The sequence below is a fragment of the Mixophyes fleayi genome, chromosome 8 (assembly GCF_038048845.1).
Source record: "Mixophyes fleayi isolate aMixFle1 chromosome 8, aMixFle1.hap1, whole genome shotgun sequence".
Classification (NCBI taxonomy): Eukaryota; Metazoa; Chordata; class Amphibia; order Anura; family Limnodynastidae; genus Mixophyes; species Mixophyes fleayi.
Window position 1 is genome coordinate 57,489,840 of NC_134409.1, and position 23,696 is coordinate 57,513,535.

The following is a 23,696-nucleotide window of genomic DNA, read 5'->3' on the forward strand; positions in this document are numbered from 1 at the left end:
TCATCTTTTATTACTGCAAAATTTACACAAGAAATTTAGCTTTTTGCTCTGAAACAAGTAAATTAATTTATTGTAAATTGTCATCTTGCAGGAACTCACAAGATATGTCGTCATCTCCTGGCCAAGGTAAGTGTTCAACCTGATTTCTGGACAGTGATAACGGATCGGCATACCCAGAGGTAATGGGGTCTATCCCAGGGTGCTGCCGATGAAAGTGCCGTCTGTTACTTTAGAAGATTGCTCATTACACTTAGCTAGGTGCAGGTCTATGGAATTGGGATTCAGGCTACTGCAGTTTGAGTAGAATATTATGCTTAGTCAAGTAGTCTGAGTGAACTTGCAACAATTTATTTAGTTGTAAATGTTACACACTGCAAAATTATGAATGATAATAAAACAGAATAATCTTACTGGCCTCAGCAGGCACACATATGTGGTGTTAATACATGGAGAGAGCCCATATCGGTCTCTTTGGTATTTCTGACTGCTCATCTAAAAGTTAGTTTTTCGCATCCCCTATCCTGCTGCCAAGGCAATGGTTCAACCTGGACGTGAGCCTGCTTATGGTGGGTCCATGCCAGTGTAAAAATCTGCAGACTGGCACTACTTGCATTTTTCCCTTGATTATAATGGGAACCATAATCCCCAACTAGCGCCATATCCAAACATACCTTGACATCCCCACTCTGGGACTTTTATTCCCCCTATATTCCCTTACTTTTACCTGCTGGGTATTGGTATCCTGGACCCCAGGGCAGTTTTCATTTTTATTGAAACATGCTGCTGTGTTATATATCATGAAAGCCCATAAAAAGGTTTCAAATGAAACCTTGCCCAACTCTCTAGATCAATTAGGTGAGCTACAAATGCAATTTCCAAAAATGTTTAAAAGCAAATTTTTTTGTTAGAAAATTGCAGCTTTAAATGCATATAACTTCAAAACCTATGTACGGTACATATATGCCTAAGATTGGGGGGGGGGGGGGGGGAAGGGTTTCTTTACACCCATGGCAGCATTTATTATATCAAATTTCTTTACAATCTGAAACGGTCAGTTTGAAACCCTGTGTTGTTTTGATGTGGAATGGCCTTAAAGGGAGATTAAGCAAAAAAATATTTGTCATGTTGGAAATGTTTATTTAAGGGCACCTGAAAGCAGATGTAACCATGATTCTGACATTGACTTTTCAGCTGTTATTCGAAGATCATCTTCTATGTCATATGTAGATGGACAAGTTGGGACTTGGCCGAAAGAGAAAAGGTAAGAAATTGAAGCAAGCCAAATTGGAAATATGTGTTAAACAGGTTTCATATATTCATTACTGGTCAGTTTATTGTAGGTCACTTATCGGAGATACATGTGTATATTAAACATCTCTCCTATGTCAATTATTGCTCGTATATATTTTAAAGTGCGTCCACTGAGAACACCACAAAGCAATCTCCTAACCATAACATTACACTATTTATCGGAGCAGTTGTACAATATAAGGAATGAATGGCAACCACAATTAATATGGTGTGATTCTAGAATTATGCGTGCAAACCACAATAGGATGATATATAAACCGTTCTATGAGTAAGGGTAAAATATTTACAGCCATACATTATGTAAAATAAACACACGTATAATATATACATATGTATTTTGTTGCATAAGCTTGTGTGTGGAGTAACCTTATACCTAATGGTGATATTACTCTCTGTTCATATATTCTCTTCTTGGGCTTTGGATAAAATGTCCCTGAACAGTGCTAGATATGTCAGATTAGCCACAGGACAACTTGTAGGCATCCATTAACTCAGTTATTGTAGACCACAAAACACACTCTCTCTCCTCACCGTTGCAATCGAGAATTGTATTATGTTTCTCTTTCCTTACATCATCTTTTTCAAGGATGATTTGATAGTTATTAGCTAAAAGCAGAGACACATTGTTTACAAACTGTAAAGACTATTATTATGACAAGTGTGCCTGTACTTTTTGTTGTAAGAAGTTTTACAGGACAGCTAACTAAACCCCAACATTGTAAAGAGGATGTATCAGGAGGATATTTAATATTTTTAATCAAATATATACTGTTAGGAATTGTTGTGCCTAAATATATAATGTCCTGTAAATGACATGCGCCATATGCTAATGCCTGAGCTGTGTACCATGTGTTTGGCCTTTCACCTCCATATCTGCAATCCTGGATCTCTGGATATGTGAGGATGGTATCCGACTCAGGAGAGAGAGAGAGCACTTCCCATCATGTCTATGAAGTGATTAGTATATGAAAGTTGTATTGGGCAGAGATTGTTTTTCTCTAGTGCTGAAACCGCATGTAGACTCATTGGGGCATATTCAATTCCGATCCCGATTCGCGGGATCGCGCCGGAAAGGCCGCGAACCTAATCCGCGGTACCGCAATAACGTGGATTTTCGTTCGCAGCCCATAAATCTGCGTTATTGCGGTACCGTATTACTGGCAGTAGTGCGCATTTTCCGCGGTAACGCGCGTTACATCGGATCGGAATTGAATATGCCCCATTGTGTTCGACATGCTGTGAAAACCAGTGCCTTATTTTCCACCACAAAGCAACAGAGTTGCTATTTAATGTGCATAGTGTCAATGGTGGATTTTATAATATATATATATATATATATATTGTATATTGTAACAAAAGGAGGCATTTAGCTGGCAATATGCAGAGAAAGCAGGGAAGTAGAGTAAAACATTGGCACAGTTATGTACCTACGTGGAGATTAATCCAGGTAAAAACATATGTGTAGTTTAAAAATTGGTTTACTTACATGATTTAAAAGCTGCTTCCTCTCAGCAAACAGACAGGGTGGGTCTGATAGTCTTAACAGAGCCAGGGATGGGCGTTTCCTTTTAAAGAGAAGGTGGGTGTGTCACCTGTCCATCAAGCTAGGCCTGTGGGAGGAGTGTCAGGTATAAAACCCTGCTTGTTTCATTGTTCAGGGAGATCAACGCTGGGCTAGCTGGCTGATCTGGACAGAGAGCTGGACTATGTATAGTAAGCGTTGAGGGTCTCTATAATTGCTGTGTAAGTATACGGTGTCAAAACATTATTACCATCCTGACAATAAAGAACCATAAAAAGGAAGAAGTTGTACGCGTGTGCTTCTGCAGTAGCGGGCTCTTGCCACAATATATATATATATATATATCAGTGAAATGCCATTTTAAGTTTGCCAGTGATTTAAAATGTGATTAAGATTGTCAAGAAGCCTATATTTATCTAACAACTTCATTAACGCTTAAGCTAAAAGTCTTGTTCATTTATGTCAGTCAATCAGACCTTTTTTTTTTTATTTTTTTTTATTCCATTTTAGATCTTCAATGCACGGTGTATCATTTGACATCTCCTTTGATAAAGAGGATGGAATTAGAGTGACAACCCCAAGCAGACCAATACGAAGATCAGTTAGTAATGACGGCTTTTCTATTAACCTGACTCGTGTTCCCAAACACATCCGGAAAAATCTTTCATTCCAACCGATCAATGGCCAAGGACAGTCCAATAGTATTAACGAAGAATGGAGTCAGGTGGCGCAAAACCATGATGATGATATGACACCTACCAGCAACCAGTGGGACTCAGATGAAGGTGACCAAAACACACGACCCAATGGCCCACTTGAAAATAACATTAGTGTTGATGAACTGGATACTCAGACAGAAGCTCCAAGTATTGAAGAAGCTCTTCAAATCATTCACAGCCCAGATAAGACTCCTGTAATTGGTGACCAAGTGAACAATGGTTTTTTTCTTCATAATAATGATGTGAATTTGAATTTGCCGTTGTCTCCTCTAGCTCTTACAGAGCCTAATTTATACTTCATTGAAAATAAAGGGGAACAGAGTCCTGTCACTGATAACACAGAGGTTGACACTGGAATTCATATTCAATCAGAAGACATCCCAGAGACCATGGACGAAGATTCTTCTTTGAAAGACTACACTGTTAGTTTAGATTCTGATTTAGATGACCCTCTGAAGCTTCATCAGGACTATGGAATTCAAATAAATAACACTAGAGAACCCATTAGTCCCTGTCCTAGTTCAGTGAGTGGAAAATCACAAGCAGGTAGTACAGCATCTTCCAGTTCTGGTATTAAAATGACCAGTTTTGCAGAGCAGAAGTTCAGAAAACTTAATTATGGAGATAGCAGGAGCAGTGGAAGCAGCTCCCAGAAAACCACTCCTGAAGGTTCAGAACTAAATATTCCTCAGGTGGTTGCATTGGGCCAGGTCCAAGAGGAAAGCTATCTTCCGCAAGGCAGAGACCCCACACAGCTTCTGGCATCTGAGGTGGTGCAGCTCAGAATGAAATTAGAAGAAAAGAGAAGAGCAATTGAGGCGCAGAAAAAGAAAGTAGAGGCGGCATTTACACGTCAGAGACAAAAAATGGGAAGAACTGCATTTCTTACTGTGGTAAAAAAGAAGGGAGATGGCATCTCACCCCTGCAAGAAGAAACAACATCTTTGGAAACAGAGAAGGTCCCTCAAGAGGTATTCAGAGAAAAGGAGGTGCAAGCTTCAGATGGGACCAATCCAAGTAAAAAGGTGCAGTGGTTTAAATCTCCTACAACACCTGTAGAGGCTGAGAAATCTTGGAAATTAACAGGTCCAAGTGAAGAAAACATGACTGAAGTAGATGTTGGGGAGTATACAAAGTCCATTGAAAAGCTAAATTCCTCTCTAAATTTTCTTCAGCAGGAAATGCAGAGGCTGGCTTTACAGCAGGACATGTTAATGCAGATGAGGGAAAAACAAGCCTGGGTTATCTCCCCACCCCAGCCCTCTCCTCAGAAGCAACCACAGCGCGAGGCAAAACCAGCAACAAAGCCATCTGTAACTTGGTCACCAACTCCTTGCTTTACCCTGGAATCTCCTCGCCAAGTTCACAGATCCCCCCAATCTTCAGTTAAAAAGACTGTATGCTTCCCTGTAAAAGCCCAGAAGATACCTCGCCCTAACGAGCTTAAAATAACCCCTTTAAATCGCACTTTGACTCCTCCACAATCTGTAGATAGCCTTCCTCGTCTTCGAAGGTTCTCCCCAAGTCAAACCCAGACAAGATCTTTTGTTTACTTTGGAGATGATAGAAAACATGTATCTCAAGATCAGCAAGCAAAGGAAGCGTCTCTGACAGGTGAATCTTACACTACAGGAAATGGAGAGATTGAGAAGCGGTTGGAGTATGATCAGATTTCAGAGAAAGTGGAGAAAAAACCAATTGAATCAAAGGTGTCCGAAGTGCTGTCTCAGCCAATAGTAGAAACAGTGTGTGTCACACCCAATGATGAGACATTCAGTCAGAGGAGCTTTTTAGCCTCTAAAAATGGGAGTCTTATTGAAGTCCCACTGTCAAAATTACAGCCCCCAAATGAAGCTTCTGAGGGAAATGAAATGGAAACTGAGAAAGATCAGACCAGTGAGGACCAGAAAGTTTGCTGTGGCTTCTTTTTCAAGGTTGGGAAGCTTGATCATTTGGATTACTGTTAAGTGTGTGTGTGTGTGTGTGTGTGTGTGTGTGTGTGTGTGTGTGTGTGTGTGTGTGTAACAATCATGTAATCCATATAAAGTTCTACAATTTGATCATTTTCAGGTCCTTTTATAACCCATAGATTTTATTTTATCATAATTTATTCAGCAATAAAATAAGCCAACCTGAAGAAGCCATGTGGTGAAAAAGTAGTAACTCAACAAGAAGTCGTGATGAACACCTGATTTTAGTGTCCATCTGTATGAGCCCTAAAAACTTGTCACTGAGCTCTGAAACAAAGTAACCTTTATTATTGTTCAACTAAAGGAACATTACATTGACATATTTCTTGTTTAGAAAGCAATATTTTGTAGATGCTTTATTCAACAGGTATTGCTTGTTTCTACTTTGAAATTGCTCTACTATGTATTGCTTTTTGTTAATGTCTAGAGATGCGATTTTGCAGCAATGACATACAGTATTCATACATTCAGATATTTAGAGGTAAGTAACATTCTCATTGCAGAATAATATATCTTATCTGCTGAAATCTGAAGCATAAATAAAATCACACGTTTTAATCAGGGCATGATTCTTTTTCCACTGCAAAAGAACTTGTAAAGATGTCCATTCATGTCAAATTTCCATCTTAAGATCCCAATTTTTTTTTAATCAAATTGAAAGAAAACGTGTGTGTGTGTAAGAATAGATTAAATATGACCAAATGTACATGGATTGATTCATGATGCAGGAATGGTGGAACCTTTTAAACTGAAGTGCTCCAGTTAAAGTGTTTGGAAGTGTGCGTATTGTAATCATGCAACAAAAGTCTGATGTTATTTATGAAGCGTTCACTTGTTCTGAATCTCTAAACATTTTTCAATCAGTGCAAAGTGTTGTAACTGTGACCAGTTTAACATATATTTATTGTATGTATAGAAAAATACTTTCTCCACTGTTTCAAATATGTTACATTCTGACGTGTTCCTGAAACATCTACATATACGTTAATGAATTTCACTAGTAGGTGTTTTACATAAAGCCATTTGTATGTTCTTTGAGTGGCTTACTTACTTTGTGTATTACTATGCATCTTATAAAGGTCACGTGTGTAACTGCAATTGGAGACAATTTCTCTTTTGAGATACCCGCTGGACAGGTTCAGATAACACTTGTTACATTGCCACAGGATGATCACAAAGAGGAGAATGATATGGCTGCAAAACGTGCCGCTCTGCTAGAGAAGAGACTGCGGAGAGAGCGTGAAAATCAACAGAAGAAGCTTGAGCTAGAGATGGAGCTGGAATCCAAGAAAGAAGAAGCACGGTGAGATCAGAGGACTCTTTTTCTTCTTTCTTCCTCCTCGTGAATGTTATGGATGCTTGTCTCTGGTGGGGGGAGTATGCAGTCTCTTTTGACACTGCAAATTTAATTGTCATTCAGAGTGTGACTGTGCCAGTTTAGTAAAATTACCTTTAATTATGTTTACATGTGATTTCCATTTGTTTGAGTGGTGCAATCAAATTCACTGGCACAAAGCCACACATGTAAGATATCATAGAAAACGGGTAAAAGTCTGGCAATCTGTATAATACAACTGATCACAGAGTTGTGTTAATACGGGGTGCTTACTGTCCTGTGCAAGGTTTTTACTAGAAGCACTGCTATAGAGACGCTCCCCATTGGTGGAAAATTGGCTGTGTGAAACCAGAAGTTGTCTGTCAGAACTCGCCACCTGAGCCGGAATACAGCGACAAAGCTGACTTGAAACAAAGTCCATAGGAAGCCCAAAGTCCTGACGATCCGTGTAGGTTAGGAGGCTATAGGGGAGTGATTACAGTTTTGTCTGTAAAGAAGGTAAACTGGGCAAAAATGATTGTGTGTGTGTGTGTGTGTGTGTGTGGCCTGATCCTTTGCTCTAATTTGAGTAGACAGAGTTGTTAACTTGTAAAAAGTGTCCCTACTTGTGGCTTGAACATCATCCAGTTTATTATTTTAAATGTTAATGCCACATGAGTGTGTGTGTTTTAGGTTTAAAGATATTTCTACATCTTTATTTTTTATTTTTTTCTTATTTATATATTTTTATTTATTTAATATTTCTTTATTTTTTTTAAACTTCATGGATATCTATATCCATATATATTATACTATTTTGCTAGTCAACCTTTAGCCCATCGGTAACTGACAGCTTATTCTACACAGACGAAAGTCAGAAGAGGAACGTAATAAGAAAGAGGATGAGAAGGCCAGACGTGAGTTTATCAAACAGGAGTATATGCGCAGGAAGCAGCTCAAGTTAATGGAAGAAATGGATTCTGTTATAAAACCGCGGCTGAACCTCAGCAAGTCTAGAAGGCCCAGACCTAAATCCATGCACAGAGACCAGCAGGCGGAATCGCCTAGAACTCCAACAGGGGGTCCTCCAGGTAACTATATGAAGAGATTGGAACTCAGAGACCGTTTTTATATCTGTGTAACACACAAGTCATACTTACATATGTATAAACTCCTTAAATAATATCTGTAATTGGTGACTTCTGATTCCATCGGTTCATTGTTAGTCAGACTTGTGTATTATAAGGAATAATGCAGTCCCGTTCGTGAAACTCACATTCTTGACCTGTATAAAAGTCCCTTTATATCAGGCCTGGACAATCTGTGACTCTCCTGGTGTAGTGAAACTACAACTCCCAACATGCTTTGTCAGCTGATAGTCTGTCAATAATTGGCAGGATATACTGGGACTTGAAGTTTCACAACACCTGGAGAGCTACAGGATCATGAAACTCCTTGATGACTTAAAATATCCTTATAATTTACAGTGTACACATTGAGATAGATGGATCGAGAGATAGAGAGATATAGAGATAGATAAATATAGATAGAGAGAGAGAGATATATTTAATCTCAATCATATTAGTTTGTGATGTTAAATTCCACAGGATCTCTTAATATCTTGTTTATTAGGTTGCGTGCACACAGGCATTAGAAGTTCCATTTCATCTCTGTTTGTTATTGACCGGTAAACAGATTAGAAATACCAGCTCACATCAATATCATTAATCTCCTATGGAGAGATGAACATGACTGCATTTTCAAAATGATTGAAGACCGTGGATGGCAGAAAGTAGAACATGCTCTACTACCTAAGGCGCCCCCATGTGCATTGATTGCTACGGCATCACTCCATAGATATCCATTATTTCTGTGTGAGCTTCTGTCTCTAATCTGTCCACCTGTAAAGATGGAATGAGTGGGGGTTGGGCTTTGAGCTGACTAACATGGACAAACATATAGTTTAGGCACTCCTGCATTTGGATGAAAGAAAATATAAGAGGAAGAGCTGATCTACAGCATTTGCGAAGAGCAATGAAACAGGCCCACAAAGATGCCGCTTCCAAAGTGACACCAATCCCAGCTGAAGCAGTCAAACAGTCTGCTGACAGCAGGATTGATTTAGCCAGCGAGGAAGTGGACCCAGAGTGACTGAGTGGAATGGCTACAGACGTGGCCCATATATAACATCTTAACCAACTAAATCAAATTTCCAGATGGTGAAAACCAGAGCATATGTTGTGCCTATAGCAGCGAGACACCAAGGACCTCATAGAGGATACTATCTTATCTGTCAGAAACCATATGCTAATAATATTTGAAAGTCAAACCTCCACTTATGCTGTTTGTCAAACCTGCCAAAATTTTACCTGGATGTGACCGCAGATTTGTTATCTGATTACCTACTGGTTATTTGTTACTTATCACTTACATCATGCACACGTGAGGAGGGTCATCCAGATCGTGGGCTGGCAGATTTCTTGTCTGATATTTTCCTGCCCTGTTTTGTTGTCAACCTATATATTACATTTCCTACAGATTTTAATGGGATTAATCAAAGTTTCCTGAAGTTACTTGTACTGTTACTCCTTTTTATATACACAATTCTTTCTTTTTTCTATTGAAAGCCTGGGATGGCGCTTTCTTAAGCAAAGTGTGCAAAAAAAGTGTATAATTGCAAAAAAGTGCACAGGGGTACGGTTTTCAGGCTCCCCTCTAAAAAGGAAGGGCCCTTCTATCCCCTACCCCATGAAACCGTAAGGTCCCCTAGAGAGGGAAAGGGTTTGTAGACTTCCTTCTCTGCAAGCTGACTGGGTCCCTGGCGAAGCTTTGGCAGAACCCAGTGCACCAAATCTTCTAGCTGCCTGCCCCAAGAAGGACCACACCACCTCTTGTAGATTGTTGGGTATGGGACCCATAAGGATCCCAAACCCTTATGAGTCCCCCGCGTGCCACAAATCTGTGATTAGAAAAAATACAGAAAAATAAGTGCCAGTGACAGACACGGTGAAAAAATAAATAAATAGTGACGGTGCATGATGGCCCAGCCCAGGCCAGTGAAAAGAAAGCAAGTGTATCTAAAAATTGGGATTCGTGCCTAGTGCCATACTTTCAAGTGAGGGTCACCACTCTCTAAGTGATTTCAGGCACTCCCAGATTGCTACTCTGAGGAACATTATGTCCTGGGCATTTAAGCTACAGGCCTCATGTCCAGAGGACCAAGGAAGCCTCTCCATTATGGGAGGGCCCAACCTACCCGAGTCCTAGGACTGTACTACATTTGATCTTGGCCAAAAGATAGCATAATGAGAGTATTGTCAGCTGCATTCCTCCAAGATACATACTTCATGATGGTTAATAGAGCATATACTGTATAGTGCTAGTATAATGGGAACATATTAAACAAAGAGCAACCAGTAAATGTAACAAATTACCCTGGGTGCCCCTCACTTCCATTGTCTTTGCTGAAAGGTTTCAAGGTTTTTGGGAAAAAGTAATCCAATCAATTTCTAGCTGTCAACTTAAACATTTGTAAAATCAATAAACAGACATTAAAAGTAGATGAAATGGAGGTGAAATGGAATGAATGCTGGTGTGCGCAGGTCCTAAACACTTTTTTTTTTTCTTTTTTTTTTTTCTTTTCAGTATACTAACATGATGGTCACCTTAACAGTAGATCCAAAAAGGGAAAACCACTGAATATTTTGCTTTACATATCTAACAGACTCATTTTTTCAAGTACAATGAATAATTTAAGAAAATATTTTTTTTGACGTTAGGAGGTCAAGTTCAAACTTGCGTTACTTCTACGGTCTATGAAAATCTTAATTAGGGATTCTGTTTTTCGTTTTGAAATGAAAAAGGCCTGGAAACACAAGTCAGCAGTTATTGGGAATAAATACTTTTCTTCTATAACAAAGAAGCTCATCAAGTAACTGAAGTATCAGGGATACTTGATTATGCCAGAAAGACTGCAGTAGGTCCCCCCATTGCTGAGGGAGGACCTTTTAATCCGTAGAATTGAATTTTGATCATCAAGAATATAATTTAAAATTGCTCCTCTCCATTACATTGAGCAGTATATATACAAGTTAAAAAAAAAATATTCCAAACAAAACTCATAAAAATTGAGTCACTGAAACATCCCTTTTTTGACTGTCTTGTTTTTTGGTTTGGTTTTTTTTACCAGTTTTTGTTACTTTTATCCCTTAAAACTTAATTTTATTTTCTGCATGTGAAAAGAAATAAATCAAGAATAATATTAAACAGAATTCCTCCAAGAACCAGGAAATCATAATTTATAATATAATATATAATATATTCTTTTTATGTATTATGTCTTTGATCCTTTAGCCTCTAGCTTTTCCCTGGCTTCTCTGCATGCAGGTGACAACGAAAGTGTAAATTCTGGGAAAAGAACACCAAGGTAACAATCTTTAACAGAAATGTAACTGTTGCAATGATTCAATATTTAGATTTAGAAATGTAATGCTGCATCCGATGACCTGGAAGTGTAGAGTCTTCTGGGGTATAGCCAGGGCCGGTGCTAGGGTCCATGGCGTCCTAGGCATTTTGAAAAAATCGGCGCCCGCACCGCAAAAATCGGCACCCTCCTCCCCCCTCACCCCGTCTTTCCTTACCTTGTCACACCACCGCCGCCTCTCTGCTCCGTCTCCTCCCCTCCACTCACTGACACTAGTGAGTGGAGGGGAGGAGACGTTGCAGAGAGGCGGCGGTGGTGAGCAATAGCTTCTCCCCCCTCCCCCGTGCATCTGAATGCTGTGAGACGGCCGTGACAGGTATGGTCAGCGGTCGCCGCACAGTTTTAAAGTAATTTACATTCTTGTGGCGCCCTCCAGGTGCCCTCCAGAGCCCGGTGCCCTAGGCAAGTGCCTAACCTTGCCTAATGGGAGCGCCGGGCCTGGGTATAGCTGTGTAATTTAATTTTTCCATGGGGAGAACGCTGTCTCCGACTAGTAGCTGTAATTTGGTGGTACATTACAGTAGTTCATGCACCAACATGTAGATTCCAAAAAGTTGGATTATTAGCCTTTTATACAGTTTCTGTAATGGAATATGCCATAAATAACCAGCATGGACTCACCCGCTAACTCTGTTCATTACAGTGGAAGAAGTTTGTGGGGTATACTGGGAAAGGAAATATATGAGACAGGATTCGGACCTTTAGCAATCCATTATAAAATGTATTTTCGGTTGGATAAAGGAACAACTGAGACTGAATACGGAAAAGATGAAGATCAGATGATATGTAAAATAACCAACAATAGGATGCCCTTGTCCCCATTACCATTTGTTTTATCTGTGCTGTCACATTATTCAGCCCTTTTAGGTCAGAGTCTGTGGAAGGTTTTCTGTCACCTGGCCAATGCGGCAGTCGTAATGGAGAGAAAGACTGGGAAAATGCCTCCACGACTTCTTCAGTGACGTCCGCAACAGAGTATACAGGTGAGTCTTCTGTGGGCAGTGATTCTGAACATCCTGCTGCTTGTTTCACTCTTTAGGAACATGGTTACTAAATGGATAAAGAACAAATAAAGTGAAAATATATGTCCAGGTATCATCATCAGCTATTTATATAGCGCCAGTAATTCCACATTTGGTTTATTTTCTGGAATGCTCGGGCCATTGCCGTTTCCCCAGTTGGAGTTACCCCAATAAGGTTTTATTTGGGTTTTTTTTACCTTGTAATTTGGGGTACTACTTAAACAAAAGATAAACTGTTATCCTTCTTCAACTCTCTCAAACTAAGAAAGGGAGCATGGTTATACAGATTCAGGAAAAGAGGGAGTGTAAAGCAGTCCATAAAATGTTTTAAATATATCTCCTGTGACCTATAATCTGTGTAGCACACCCCACAAAAGTCCTTATTGTACTTGTATCAATTATCTAAGAGTAAAGGTAAGAGAAAAAAAATAATGCTTAAAAGCAAAGACAGTAGGTGCTGTACTGTTTTCTAAAACTGGCCATACATACATACATACATACATACATACATACATACATCCTATGATTAAGGGTTTAGTACGCCCTAGGTTAATACGCTCGTAGCACTTCCTTGCTTTCCACGCCAGGAATATATGCAGTAAGTAAAAATGAACTAGTCCTTAACTTAAAATCTATATTCTTTCACCCCCCTCCTCAGTGATTATGTTCCCATGTGCTTGAAACTGTGGCTGACCCGTTGCGCATGATTCATTAAGGAAAGGAAACCAAAAAAAAGGAGCAAATTTGCTTCTGGGCAAACCATGTTACAGTGCAAGGTGTGCAAATTATTTTATTATTTTGCACATAAGTAAAATACTGGCTGTTTTTTCATGTAGCACACAAATACTTAGTTGATCTAGGACATGCCCTACCCCAAATATAAATCTGTCTCCACATTGTAAACTTATCTCCCTCTCTAATGCAACATGGTTTTACCAAGGTGCAAAGTTACTCTTTTTTTTTTTATTGCTTTCCTTTCTTTAATGAATCAGCGCTAATGTCTTCGGCCTTTACCATGGGAATATGTTAAGATTAAAACTTTGTTACATTTTTCTTTGGAGAACTATTCTGTTAAATTTCAAAATTAATTACAGTTTATACTTCTCCCTGTCACAATTTTGCAAAAATTTTGGGCCCCCAAAAAGCTTTGCACCCTAGGCTGCAGCCTAGTCAGCCATTTGGCTAATCAGGCCCTACATAAATACATAGCAAATTAATTTGTCACTGTGATGAAAGGTGGGTGCCAGGCTTACTTAATACAGAATAAGCCCAAATGGGACCTCTTCTTCACCCAGTCAGTAAAGCACTATAGTCCCATGTATATATACATAGTTTTAATCTCCAGGTGGCACCCTTTTGATTATTTAAGCATGTTGTGTTTTACAAAATGATGTGGTTAAGTGATGTATGCAATGCCCCTGCAGTACCATGTCCATGTTTAACCCTATCCAAGAAGGAACATTTCCAGTGAAGGAATGAGAGCTACTTTTCTACTAAAGGATAAAGATAATGAGTTATAACGGTCCAGGTCCTGTTACCTCTTTAATAGCCGCATTGTCCCAATCTTTACCATCCTGTGTACAAAAGGTCCCACTTACAGACTGTGCAGAGCGGATACCAGCAGGGTGCCCCAGAAGATGTAGGGTGGGAAAGAAACTCTAAGACTATGCCTGAATGATAAGAGTGACACATGGTCGTCTTTTTCTGTGACACCAGAGGGGTAGCCATAGATCATTGTCATTTTAGGCCACATTGTCCTCTCCCTGCCTTACTGTGTGGGAAGAATTGGATCTTCCTAGTCTTATCATGATCATATTTCAACAGGTAGTTATAAACCTGATGACCACATAGGGCCCCTGAGATACTGTGTTTTGTCCCAACTCCCAAACGACGGAATCTGTACTTTTGTGGCCAAATTTGGCAAAGATGGATTCATTTGGTTAATGGGCCTACATAAATGTCCTGTTAAATAGTCATAGAATACTTACTAAGCTTGACCACAATGGCTGGTTCATTTACGTACCACCCAATATTTTTGATGGGAAATCTTCACCAAATAGATAGTGTCACAATTCTTTCACATCTTTCTCTCAAGCTATGCAATTTTTTGCCACTGAAAATTAACACTGATGGCAAATATGCATTAATATATTTTTAGGGGAAAAATAGCATTTCTGTGAATGAGAAGGGACAGAATTTTCAAATAGTTTAATACTTGCACACTTTTTAGTATGCAGAATATATCACTGTATTTTACTTGCCTGATCTTCTTAATGCTGGAAGCTTCTTACAAGCTGTCATGTTTTCCTTCCTGTTCAGTTGCTTCAGTTTAAAAACAACATTAATCAAGGCCTCTGGTCTGTGGATTCTTACATCCGTAATCCTTAAATTGGTATTCATGAAATTCAGTTAAAATTAGTTATTGTGGGATAGGATATGCACATATATAAACAATCCTGTGGAAACCAATAAGAGAGACATGACCCTGAAAAGACTTTATAAGTGCTGCCAGCTGTCTGTGTATTTGGGAAAAGTAGTGTTGGTGGTTATGCATAGTTGTGCAGGTTACCTCTGGTGGTGGTTTAATGACCACCTCTGTTTTCATCGTCACCAGAGGGTCCAGTTCCTCACTCATAGTGGACTTATGTTAAAGACCCGTGAATTATGGTTTAGAAAAAGAAAGTTTTCTGATGTTATTGTCCCCCACACATAGCGACGTAGATAAATGAATTAATTAAACTGCTTACTTTTAAAAAATAAGTATATGAATAAACCGTGTTTTAGATACGGGTGCATTTATCACTGGATTGGCCAAGCTTCTCCCACGTTGTTGTTGCCTACGCATGGACATGCAGGGGATGACTGTCCTGAAATGCAATGTGCTGCTGTTGGTATTCTAATGCTCCTGATTGGCTACAGGTTGTTGTAACCAGATCCCCTGCGCTTCCGAATGTCCCTTATTTTTAAGAATGAATACAGTGAGTACTCAGTTGGGCCTATATACTGTTGCATTTGACTAGGAACAGTTTTCCAAATTTCCCTCTTATTCATGTTGGTGATGTCATCAGTGTTCATTATAAGCGCATAGTGTGTATTATTAGATCTGCTTATTGAATAAAAAAAATATTTTATCATTTACTTTATAGTGCACTATATGTTCTCAGCTGATTATCATTACTTCTTGCCCACAGGACCAAAGTTGTACAAGGAGCCCAGTGCTAAATCCAACAAATATATCATTCAGAATGCAATCTCTCACTGCTGCCTGGCTGGCAAAGTGAATGAAGGGCAGAAAAACAAGATTCTGGAGGTCTGTACTTTTTAGTTCAACCGTGTACATTGCTTGTTGCAATTTTTCGTCTGTTTTGGTTTTTTTTTCGTTCTTATTTTTTTTTTTTTTTTACACAGGATGAAATTACAAAAACAGACATTTTTGCTTCTTTTTTTGTTGAAATACATTATGTGACACTGGCATCAATGTAGTTAATAAGAAATGTCTCTGTCTATGGAATTTAGTTAACCGTCACATTATTGCTCTCATTCCTCAACCCTAGCCTGCAGTGTTTTTTTTGTTTTTGTTTCGTTTTTTTAAATACTAGAATCTATCTACTTCTCTTGCATAGAAGGCCATTGTCTGTTAGAGCATAGGAGTAATTTGTGAATTCAAAAAACTATATGCGATGAACAGTCAAACTTAATACAATATAAGGCATATAATACTTTAAAGGTAATGTCAAGTAAAAATAAATGTCCCCAATTGATAAGATTATTTTCAAACATGCCCATTTGTTTCTTCTTATGGTTCAAATACAACATTTTAAATCAGCTTATCTACAGCGTTAAGAATTAAATGTTATATTTAGAGCTGCAGTAAAGTAAAAACAGTAAGTGTCTGTTATTCACCTTTTAATGTAGCGAGCCAATAGGATAAGGCCTTACAAACTGGCGTTTGTCTTGCGTTAAGAACGCATCACAAGTACAGATATCTGTAAAACAGCATTTCAAACAAGTGCGTTGTTTTACAACACATGTGGTTGATAATTGCGTCTTTATTGGCTTTCAGGAGGTCATTGCAGGTCCTTCGGTTCCACAATGTGCTTGACTATGATAAGTGCAAGTTAATGGAGTAGGCAGCATTTAGAATAATACAACGCTCCCAAATAGATGTAACATCGTGATTGGGTACGAAGTGACTGGAAATATTTTCAGACTTTTTTTTTTTGTGCATTGTAGTGGTGTTACAAACGCTTGTACCGCGCACACAATTGATGCCAGCAGAAAAGTTGGTCATTTGTAAATCATCTTAATTACCCATTGGAAATTAAAAAATATGGGGACGTCTGTTTTATCTGCAGCTGTTTTTTCTCCTTGGGGTTTTGCAATTTTTATTCTTTTAATTGTTTTTTATTTTATTTATCACTGTATTATTATTACCTCCCCAGTGTAAGTTTAGACTCTACCTGAAAGAGAACAATAGATTATGGTTTAATCTTAAATAGTAGTCACGCTTTTTTCTTGCCAAAAAATGACTAGAAGCTGTCTCCCCTTATTGGTCTATTGATCGTTTACCAGAATTTGGCTGGAAAGAAGTACTGCTTAACTTGCACAAAGGATGTAATATTTAGGCAACAACTGCTGTGCTTTCATTATAGTGAGAAAAATGTGAGAGAGTTCACTGCTTTCAAACAACTTAATAAGGAACATATGTTACAACTGTACTATACAAATGACACAATCTGATCGCAATAGAACACATCACCTTGTTGTCATATTTGTGTCCACCAATAAGTTTACATTTCATGTGACAGATGATCCTTTATACATTTCATTTTTTGAGATTTATGTTGATGTTTACAATGACTGAAACTCCCACAAATGCCCATTTCTCATACCTTTCATACTTGCAATTTCAATTACATTATAATTTGCCTTTCTGAACTACTTTCACAGGAAATGGAGAAGTCTAACGCCCACAACTTCCTGATCCTCTTTCGCGACTCAGGATGCCAGTTCCGATCTGTGTACATGTACTATCCAGAGACGGAGGAGATTAACAAGCTGATAGGCGTTGGGCCTCGCTCCATAACCCGTAAAATGATTGAGGGCCTGTACAAGTACAACTCTGATCGCAAGCAGTTCAGCCTCATCCCAGCCAAAACTATGTCCGCCAGCGTTGATGCTGTGACCATTCACAGCCACCTATGGCAGGCTAAGAGACCTATGACCCCCAAAAAACTTCTTTCTCCCAAGGCATAGCAGTGGCTGGCAAAGTATAGAACCATCTGACATTTTAGAAAACTAGCAATTTCTGTTGCCATTGAGACTTGTTGGGTGAACACAGACCCTTCCTACTGCTGTCTTTACACACAACTGGAATGTAGGACAGTATTGATGAGGGGTGGGTTAGGGTTGTGGGAGGGTGGTTATTTATCACAAGACTTTTTTGACTTGCGTAACTAGGAGGTTAAGCTGTATGTTATCTGAATTCAAGGGGCACGTACAATATGGACTCAGACACTGAAGCACTGACGTTTGTCCAGTTTAGATGAGTGGATCAACTCAGCATCGCTTGCCTTGTATATCATTTTTATTCTGGTTCGCTTGCGTGCAAGATGATGTTGAGTTCATATGGGTAATTTGAATTTTATGTTTTAATTTTATGTTTTTGGGATTTTTTGCTGTTTGGAGAGGTGTGTGACTTTGGAAAAATTGTAACCGTATCTCTGCCAGGAAAGGCAGCAGCACATACTTTTTTCGAGCATTACTGATGAGGGTTGTGAGAATAGGCCCGCTTACCTCAAAAAATGCAAAGCCAGTAAGCATGTATTTGGATGACCGCATCACTTCCTTTTATATTTGTGTGCAGGTTAAGTGTTACAAGGAAAGGAGTATATTATTCTCTCTCCAGTCAGACATTCCCACAATGCACAGCGCTAGCATACAGCGCCCAGTGTTTCAATACACATTTATGCTCTGTTTATTTTTATTGATTTTTATCACCTCATGGAGAGTGATTGTATCTGTTTGTATTTTATTACTATTGTTTTATTTTTTTCTTTTATTTAGTACTTTTCAAAATGAAGACCTGTTATTGGGTATAGCGCTACATTCTTTATATGGGCAAACACTAGTCTTAAGAATTTACAGCTGTCAACTTAATATCTCCCTATAACTTATGAGATTTTGCTTGGTTTTAGCTTCTGAAAGTACACAGCAGCTTATATATTTACTTGATTTGCCTGTATGTGTGCAAATTTAGACCGCCTACTGTGTGTGACGTCACATGCACTGCAATAACAAGCTAGCGCTACTCATGTGACATCATATAGGTCAGCATTACCAGACAGATAAGCCCCGCCCTCACATTACGTCACAGTAGGCAAAGCTGCACCCCTTCATCTGACACAGAACTGCAACAAGAGTGCTGTGTTCAGTATGCGACCTAGTGGACCACGATAGTAAATTGAGTGCCAATGTAAAGAGATGGAAGCAGTGTTAAAATAGAGGGAGGTATTAGACAGTAATATAAAACACTAATGCTGCAGGACAGGACACCTCTATCTTGTCTGATTAGTTGCATGCACTTTCAAGAATGAAAGATAAGCGTGTTTGCGGGTGTTTTTGTTTTTTATTCACATTTTTAAGACTAGGTATGGTTGTTTTTATGAGAAGTATTGTAAAGTGTTTCATATCATGTCAAAATGTACTTCTTTTTTTTTTTTTTAAGCTAAATGCAAAGCAAAACAATATGGTCATTACATTTTAAACAGTGTTTTTCACTTTAAAATCTATTTTTGTTATATATAAGTAAAGAGCATGTCAGAGGTATGAATTGTATTGTAATTTTAATTTTTTTTTATACCTAAACAATTTAAAAAAAGATTGGGGGTAGACTCACAGAATGTAATCTAGTTCATTTATTATGCAGTCCACTCAACTGAAGTTTTAAAAAAATTGTATGAACAGGACCAGATTAGTATTCTAAATGCAGCTAGTCAAGGTACCAATGTATGGGATCATCTCGTAGAAACCAGTACTAGAGATGTGATTTTAGTATCTGTAGATCTAGTCTTAACAAACCTATAAGTACAGCACTGTAGACTAGAGATGGTCAAAATTGTTTCAAAATGCTTCTCAAGCCAGCTCATCGCATCAGCTCTAAAGGTCAACCATTTTCGATAGCCAAAAGACATAACTAAAATGAGTATGGCAAATAGTTTCGACCAAGTTCAATTCAGTTCAAACTAGTTTAAGCTTAAATGGCTCTATTTTATGGTATTTTAATGGGTTTTGTCCATGCTACCTCAAACAGATCTCTGTTTGAGCTTGAATGGAAACATTTACAGTTTTTGATCTCAAACAGGCAACACTTTTTATAGTTTATTTTAACTGCAAACCATGAACCCATATCAATTCGAACCAACAATCACAATCATATCACACTATAGTAAGGCCTTTAAACCAGTTCAAAATACAATCAATTTGGCTGGTTTGAATAATTAGAGCATCTCTACTGTATGCAAGTGTAGAACAACTTCCTTGATATATTGAGATGAGACTTCCTTCTGCTGTTGGTGCCCATATGTGTCACAGAGTAGTCCATAAACAGCAGTACTGACAGAATGTGTAGTGGAGCAACTAATGCATTGGTGAATGCTTTTAACCACATGTTTTATGAACAATTGTAATATTCTCCAGCTTAGCTGCAGGGAAAGCTGCATCCATAACTTGCCTTTTTACTCCTGTACGTGGACTGTGGCTGTGCTGTAGGCAGTTCCATCAGTCCTCATGGCATGAAAGTGCACAATACAGGACAAAATAGGAGAGAAGGCGGAATGTTACTATTCCACTTCCTGCTTGATTAATTGGTTCAACTGTCCAACTGGGCTTATATGGCTGATTTTGTAGTAGAACGCTACCCTAACATAATTCATAGTATCTAATAAGGCTAATTATCTCTTACTGCAGGCTTTTTCTTAATGCCACTTATGAATTTTCATGTCCCTTAAAGGCTTCTTGATTTAAATGCATTAAGTGCCATGGAGGTGGCATAAGCCCCTCCCTCTGTGGAACTAAATGCACCCTTCCCCATCGGAGTGTCTACCACAGGTAAGCATGGATCGGCATTTACACTAAAAAAAAATTGGGAGTGGAGATGTTGCCTATAGCAGCCAATCATATTCTAGCTATCATTTATTTAGTACATTATACAAAATGAAAGCTAGAATCTGATTGGTTGCTATAGGCAACATCTCCACTTTTTCAAACCCGCAGTTTAGTAAATCTACCCCCAAGAATGAGAAACCTAAAATAATGGTAATTGCCTGAATAGCTCTGGCTATGGATGGCAGATATGGAAAATAGACAAGAATGCCCATTAATTTCTTTTTGTCTAAATAAACCACTTGGAACAGGGTTGTTTTCCTCATATTACTGACACTGAGGGGGAAATTCAATTCGGCAAGAGGTCCTGTAGCAACCTTGTACAATGTGTGGCTGGCTGCACACACTACCAGTTATTATGGTAAAGAAGTCTATGATGATTTTTGCTATCACATCTACGAGGTACAAGCAGCAATGAGCATTGTTTTCAGTCCAAGCATTGACGTAGAGTGTCATCACGCAAGGCTCCTTCTGGATCCTGTGCTCAATTGAATTCCCACCAGTCCATACAAGTAAATAAATAAGTAAATAGTTTTGTGTTTTTTTTACTAATTTATGTTCCTCGTTATTTTCATCAGCAGCAGCTATTTATATAGCACCACTAATTTCGCAACGCTGCACAGAGAACTTAAATTAGTCCCTGCACCATTGGAGCTTACAGTCTAAATTCCCTAAGAGCGAGAAAGACTAAGGTCAATTTGATAACAGCCAATTAACCTACCAGTATGTTTTTGGAGTGTGGGAGGAAACCGGAGCACCTGGAAGAAACCCACATCAGGGAACAGCTACATAAGTTTTGGCAGGACTCCCATCACAACGCAGAGATCAGTCTCGCATCCCTCACATGCTGTTGGCTCGGGCTTCTTTGTCACTCATTTATCTTTTTGTCTTAGTCATCATCATCATCTGTTTACTATTTACTCGTATATAGCGGCACTAATTCCGCAGCGCTGCATAGAGAACTCATTAGTCTTCAGCATGCCTCTGATGAACCTGCTTGAAAGGCTGAATATTATTGCCAAAGATAGGGACTCAATAGAACAATGTTTGTGGGAGGGGGGGTGGGGTTTGTCGAACGGCTCTACAAACACAGGCACAAAACGCACAGCACTACCTATGGCTTTAACCATCAGAAATTTATTCATTTTGCTATTTATGTTTGACTTTGCAACCCCTTTAAAAGTTAGAGAACAGCTAAAATACAAGTTGATTTTTATTAAAAAAAAAAAAAAAAAGCTACTAGTAACATTCACAACGATGAATGAAAAAGTGATAAGATCTGCTATCAGAAAGTATTTGAAGTAAAGCTGTACGGGGGGTTGTTTTTTTTACCTATGCACATCAGACTTCCTGTCTGTGAGCCTGTTGAAAAGCATACAGCCAGCCCACCTGTGTGTGATGTGGCTGAAAAAATAGCTGTATTAAGATGTAGAACTAATTTAAAAATGATATTGTACATCACAAGTTTTCTCATGATATATGAAAACTTTTACATATAATGTATGTTGTAACATGTCTTCAAATTGGACCAACTAGTGTTTTAAACTTAATGCTTTAGTAGCAATCTAAACAATTACTACATTTTAAGGAAAAACTTACAATACCTTTTCCAAACCCAAAAAGTGTTATATAGCATTTAGGTGTAGCTTTCAATGTATTAAAAAAACTTTTTTTCCCAATATAATTTTTATTTCTACTGTTAGCATTTTCATTACCTGACCTATTTACTTATACAGTGTTACTAAGATTAATTCCTACAGTATTTTTTTTCTTTCTCTTCTAAAATCCTTGAGACCGCATCCAAGATCTTTTGTCATACTTTGGGATATGTTCTACATCTAGAATGAGTCACTTAACCCTTAGTCTACCACAATGCTCTAGCACAGAAACATGCAACGTGTCTTATTGGAAATGGAATACGTTCTTTAGGCCCAATTAATGTACTTGAGTATGTTGTGCACATTGTATTTAACATTCTGTTGACAATGTTTTAATCACATAAACTACATTGCTACTTTTCAACATATTCAAATGCATACAGAACATTTACAAACCTGAAGCTTTGTTTGAATGCTTGCAAGGATGTTTGTCTCTTATTAATATGGACCTGTGTTCTATTATTTGCATGTAAATGAGATCTAAAACTCCATTGTATAGATACTATGTATATAGGAATATATGTACATACATATATATATAATAGGTGAAAGGAAGCCTCCACATTTAGCTAAGAATCTCTTGAATCATCATCACTGCAAGCAATGGAAAATAAAAGATCTCTGCGCTGCATCCTGTTCTTTTATTTTAGTCTTTTTTTTTTTTTTTTTTTTTTTTAAGGAGGAACACACTCTGTTTCATTGTTGGTGCAACTTGCTCCTGACTGCAGATTGCCTAGAACAGGCCTGTCCAACCTGCGGCCCTCCAGGTGTTGTGACACTACAAGTTCCAGCATGCCCTTCCTGCTATCAACTAGTTGTCTACTGGCAAAGCATGCTGGGGTTTGTAGTTTCACAACACCTGGAGGGCCGCAGGTTGGACAGGCCTGGCCTAGAACGTTATCCTATTTTGCCACTTGACAATGTTGAAGAGGTTGGAATTTTCAAGGTTTAAAAACAGTATTATTTGTATGTGCCATTTTAGTCTGCATGTTGTTCTCTAAATACCAGATCATGGGAGTATTTCGGAAGCACCAGAGGTTTCTTATATAAAGCATTTGTACACATCTTGATGTATTGAAGGGTTCTTGTAGCCCTTATCCCTCAAAAGGGCTAGATGACCATATTAACTGCTCATGTTATGGCATCACTAGTGCAGTCTTATCAGCCACCCACAGCAGAAGGATTATCAAATACTGACACTGATGTTAAACACTGCATGAAAAGACGATCTGTTCATTAATTACCCAACTGCACAGTTTGAGCAAATTCACTATGTTGAATCTTTGTCAAAATGAATAAACATATAATGCAAAAGGAATAATTGTGTCTTTGAGAGAACATGAGTGACTCTCTTGAGAAACGCTTGAGTCCCCTGGGCAGCATGGTAGCCATTAATGGTATAAACTATTAGGTCATAAAAGCCATTTATTCTTTAAGTCAGTTATGTATTTTTTTTTTAATTATACCTCTTGTGAGTAGAACAAAAAAATACACATTTTTCCCTAGAATGTAAAATTTGTGATTGGCAAATAT

At 38.4% G+C, this 23,696-nt stretch overlaps 1 protein-coding gene across 2 annotated transcripts in view; it reads left to right on the forward strand.

The window, feature by feature from the left end:
• Positions 1-22,794, forward strand: part of CAMSAP2 (calmodulin regulated spectrin associated protein family member 2) — a 79,349-nt gene extending 56,555 nt beyond the window's left edge. For both annotated transcript variants that reach the window (XM_075182599.1, XM_075182600.1), the window contains 9 exons: positions 92-126; positions 1,192-1,261; positions 3,344-5,486; positions 6,689-6,825; positions 7,705-7,928; positions 11,191-11,263; positions 12,179-12,303; positions 15,534-15,652; positions 17,293-22,794. In XM_075182599.1, the coding sequence (XP_075038700.1) occupies positions 92-126; positions 1,192-1,261; positions 3,344-5,486; positions 6,689-6,825; positions 7,705-7,928; positions 11,191-11,263; positions 12,179-12,303; positions 15,534-15,652; positions 17,293-17,598 (3,232 nt within the window). In that variant the 3' untranslated portion in view covers positions 17,599-22,794. The remainder of the gene's footprint in view (positions 1-91; positions 127-1,191; positions 1,262-3,343; positions 5,487-6,688; positions 6,826-7,704; positions 7,929-11,190; positions 11,264-12,178; positions 12,304-15,533; positions 15,653-17,292) is intronic.
• Positions 22,795-23,696: the final 902 nt, after the last annotated feature.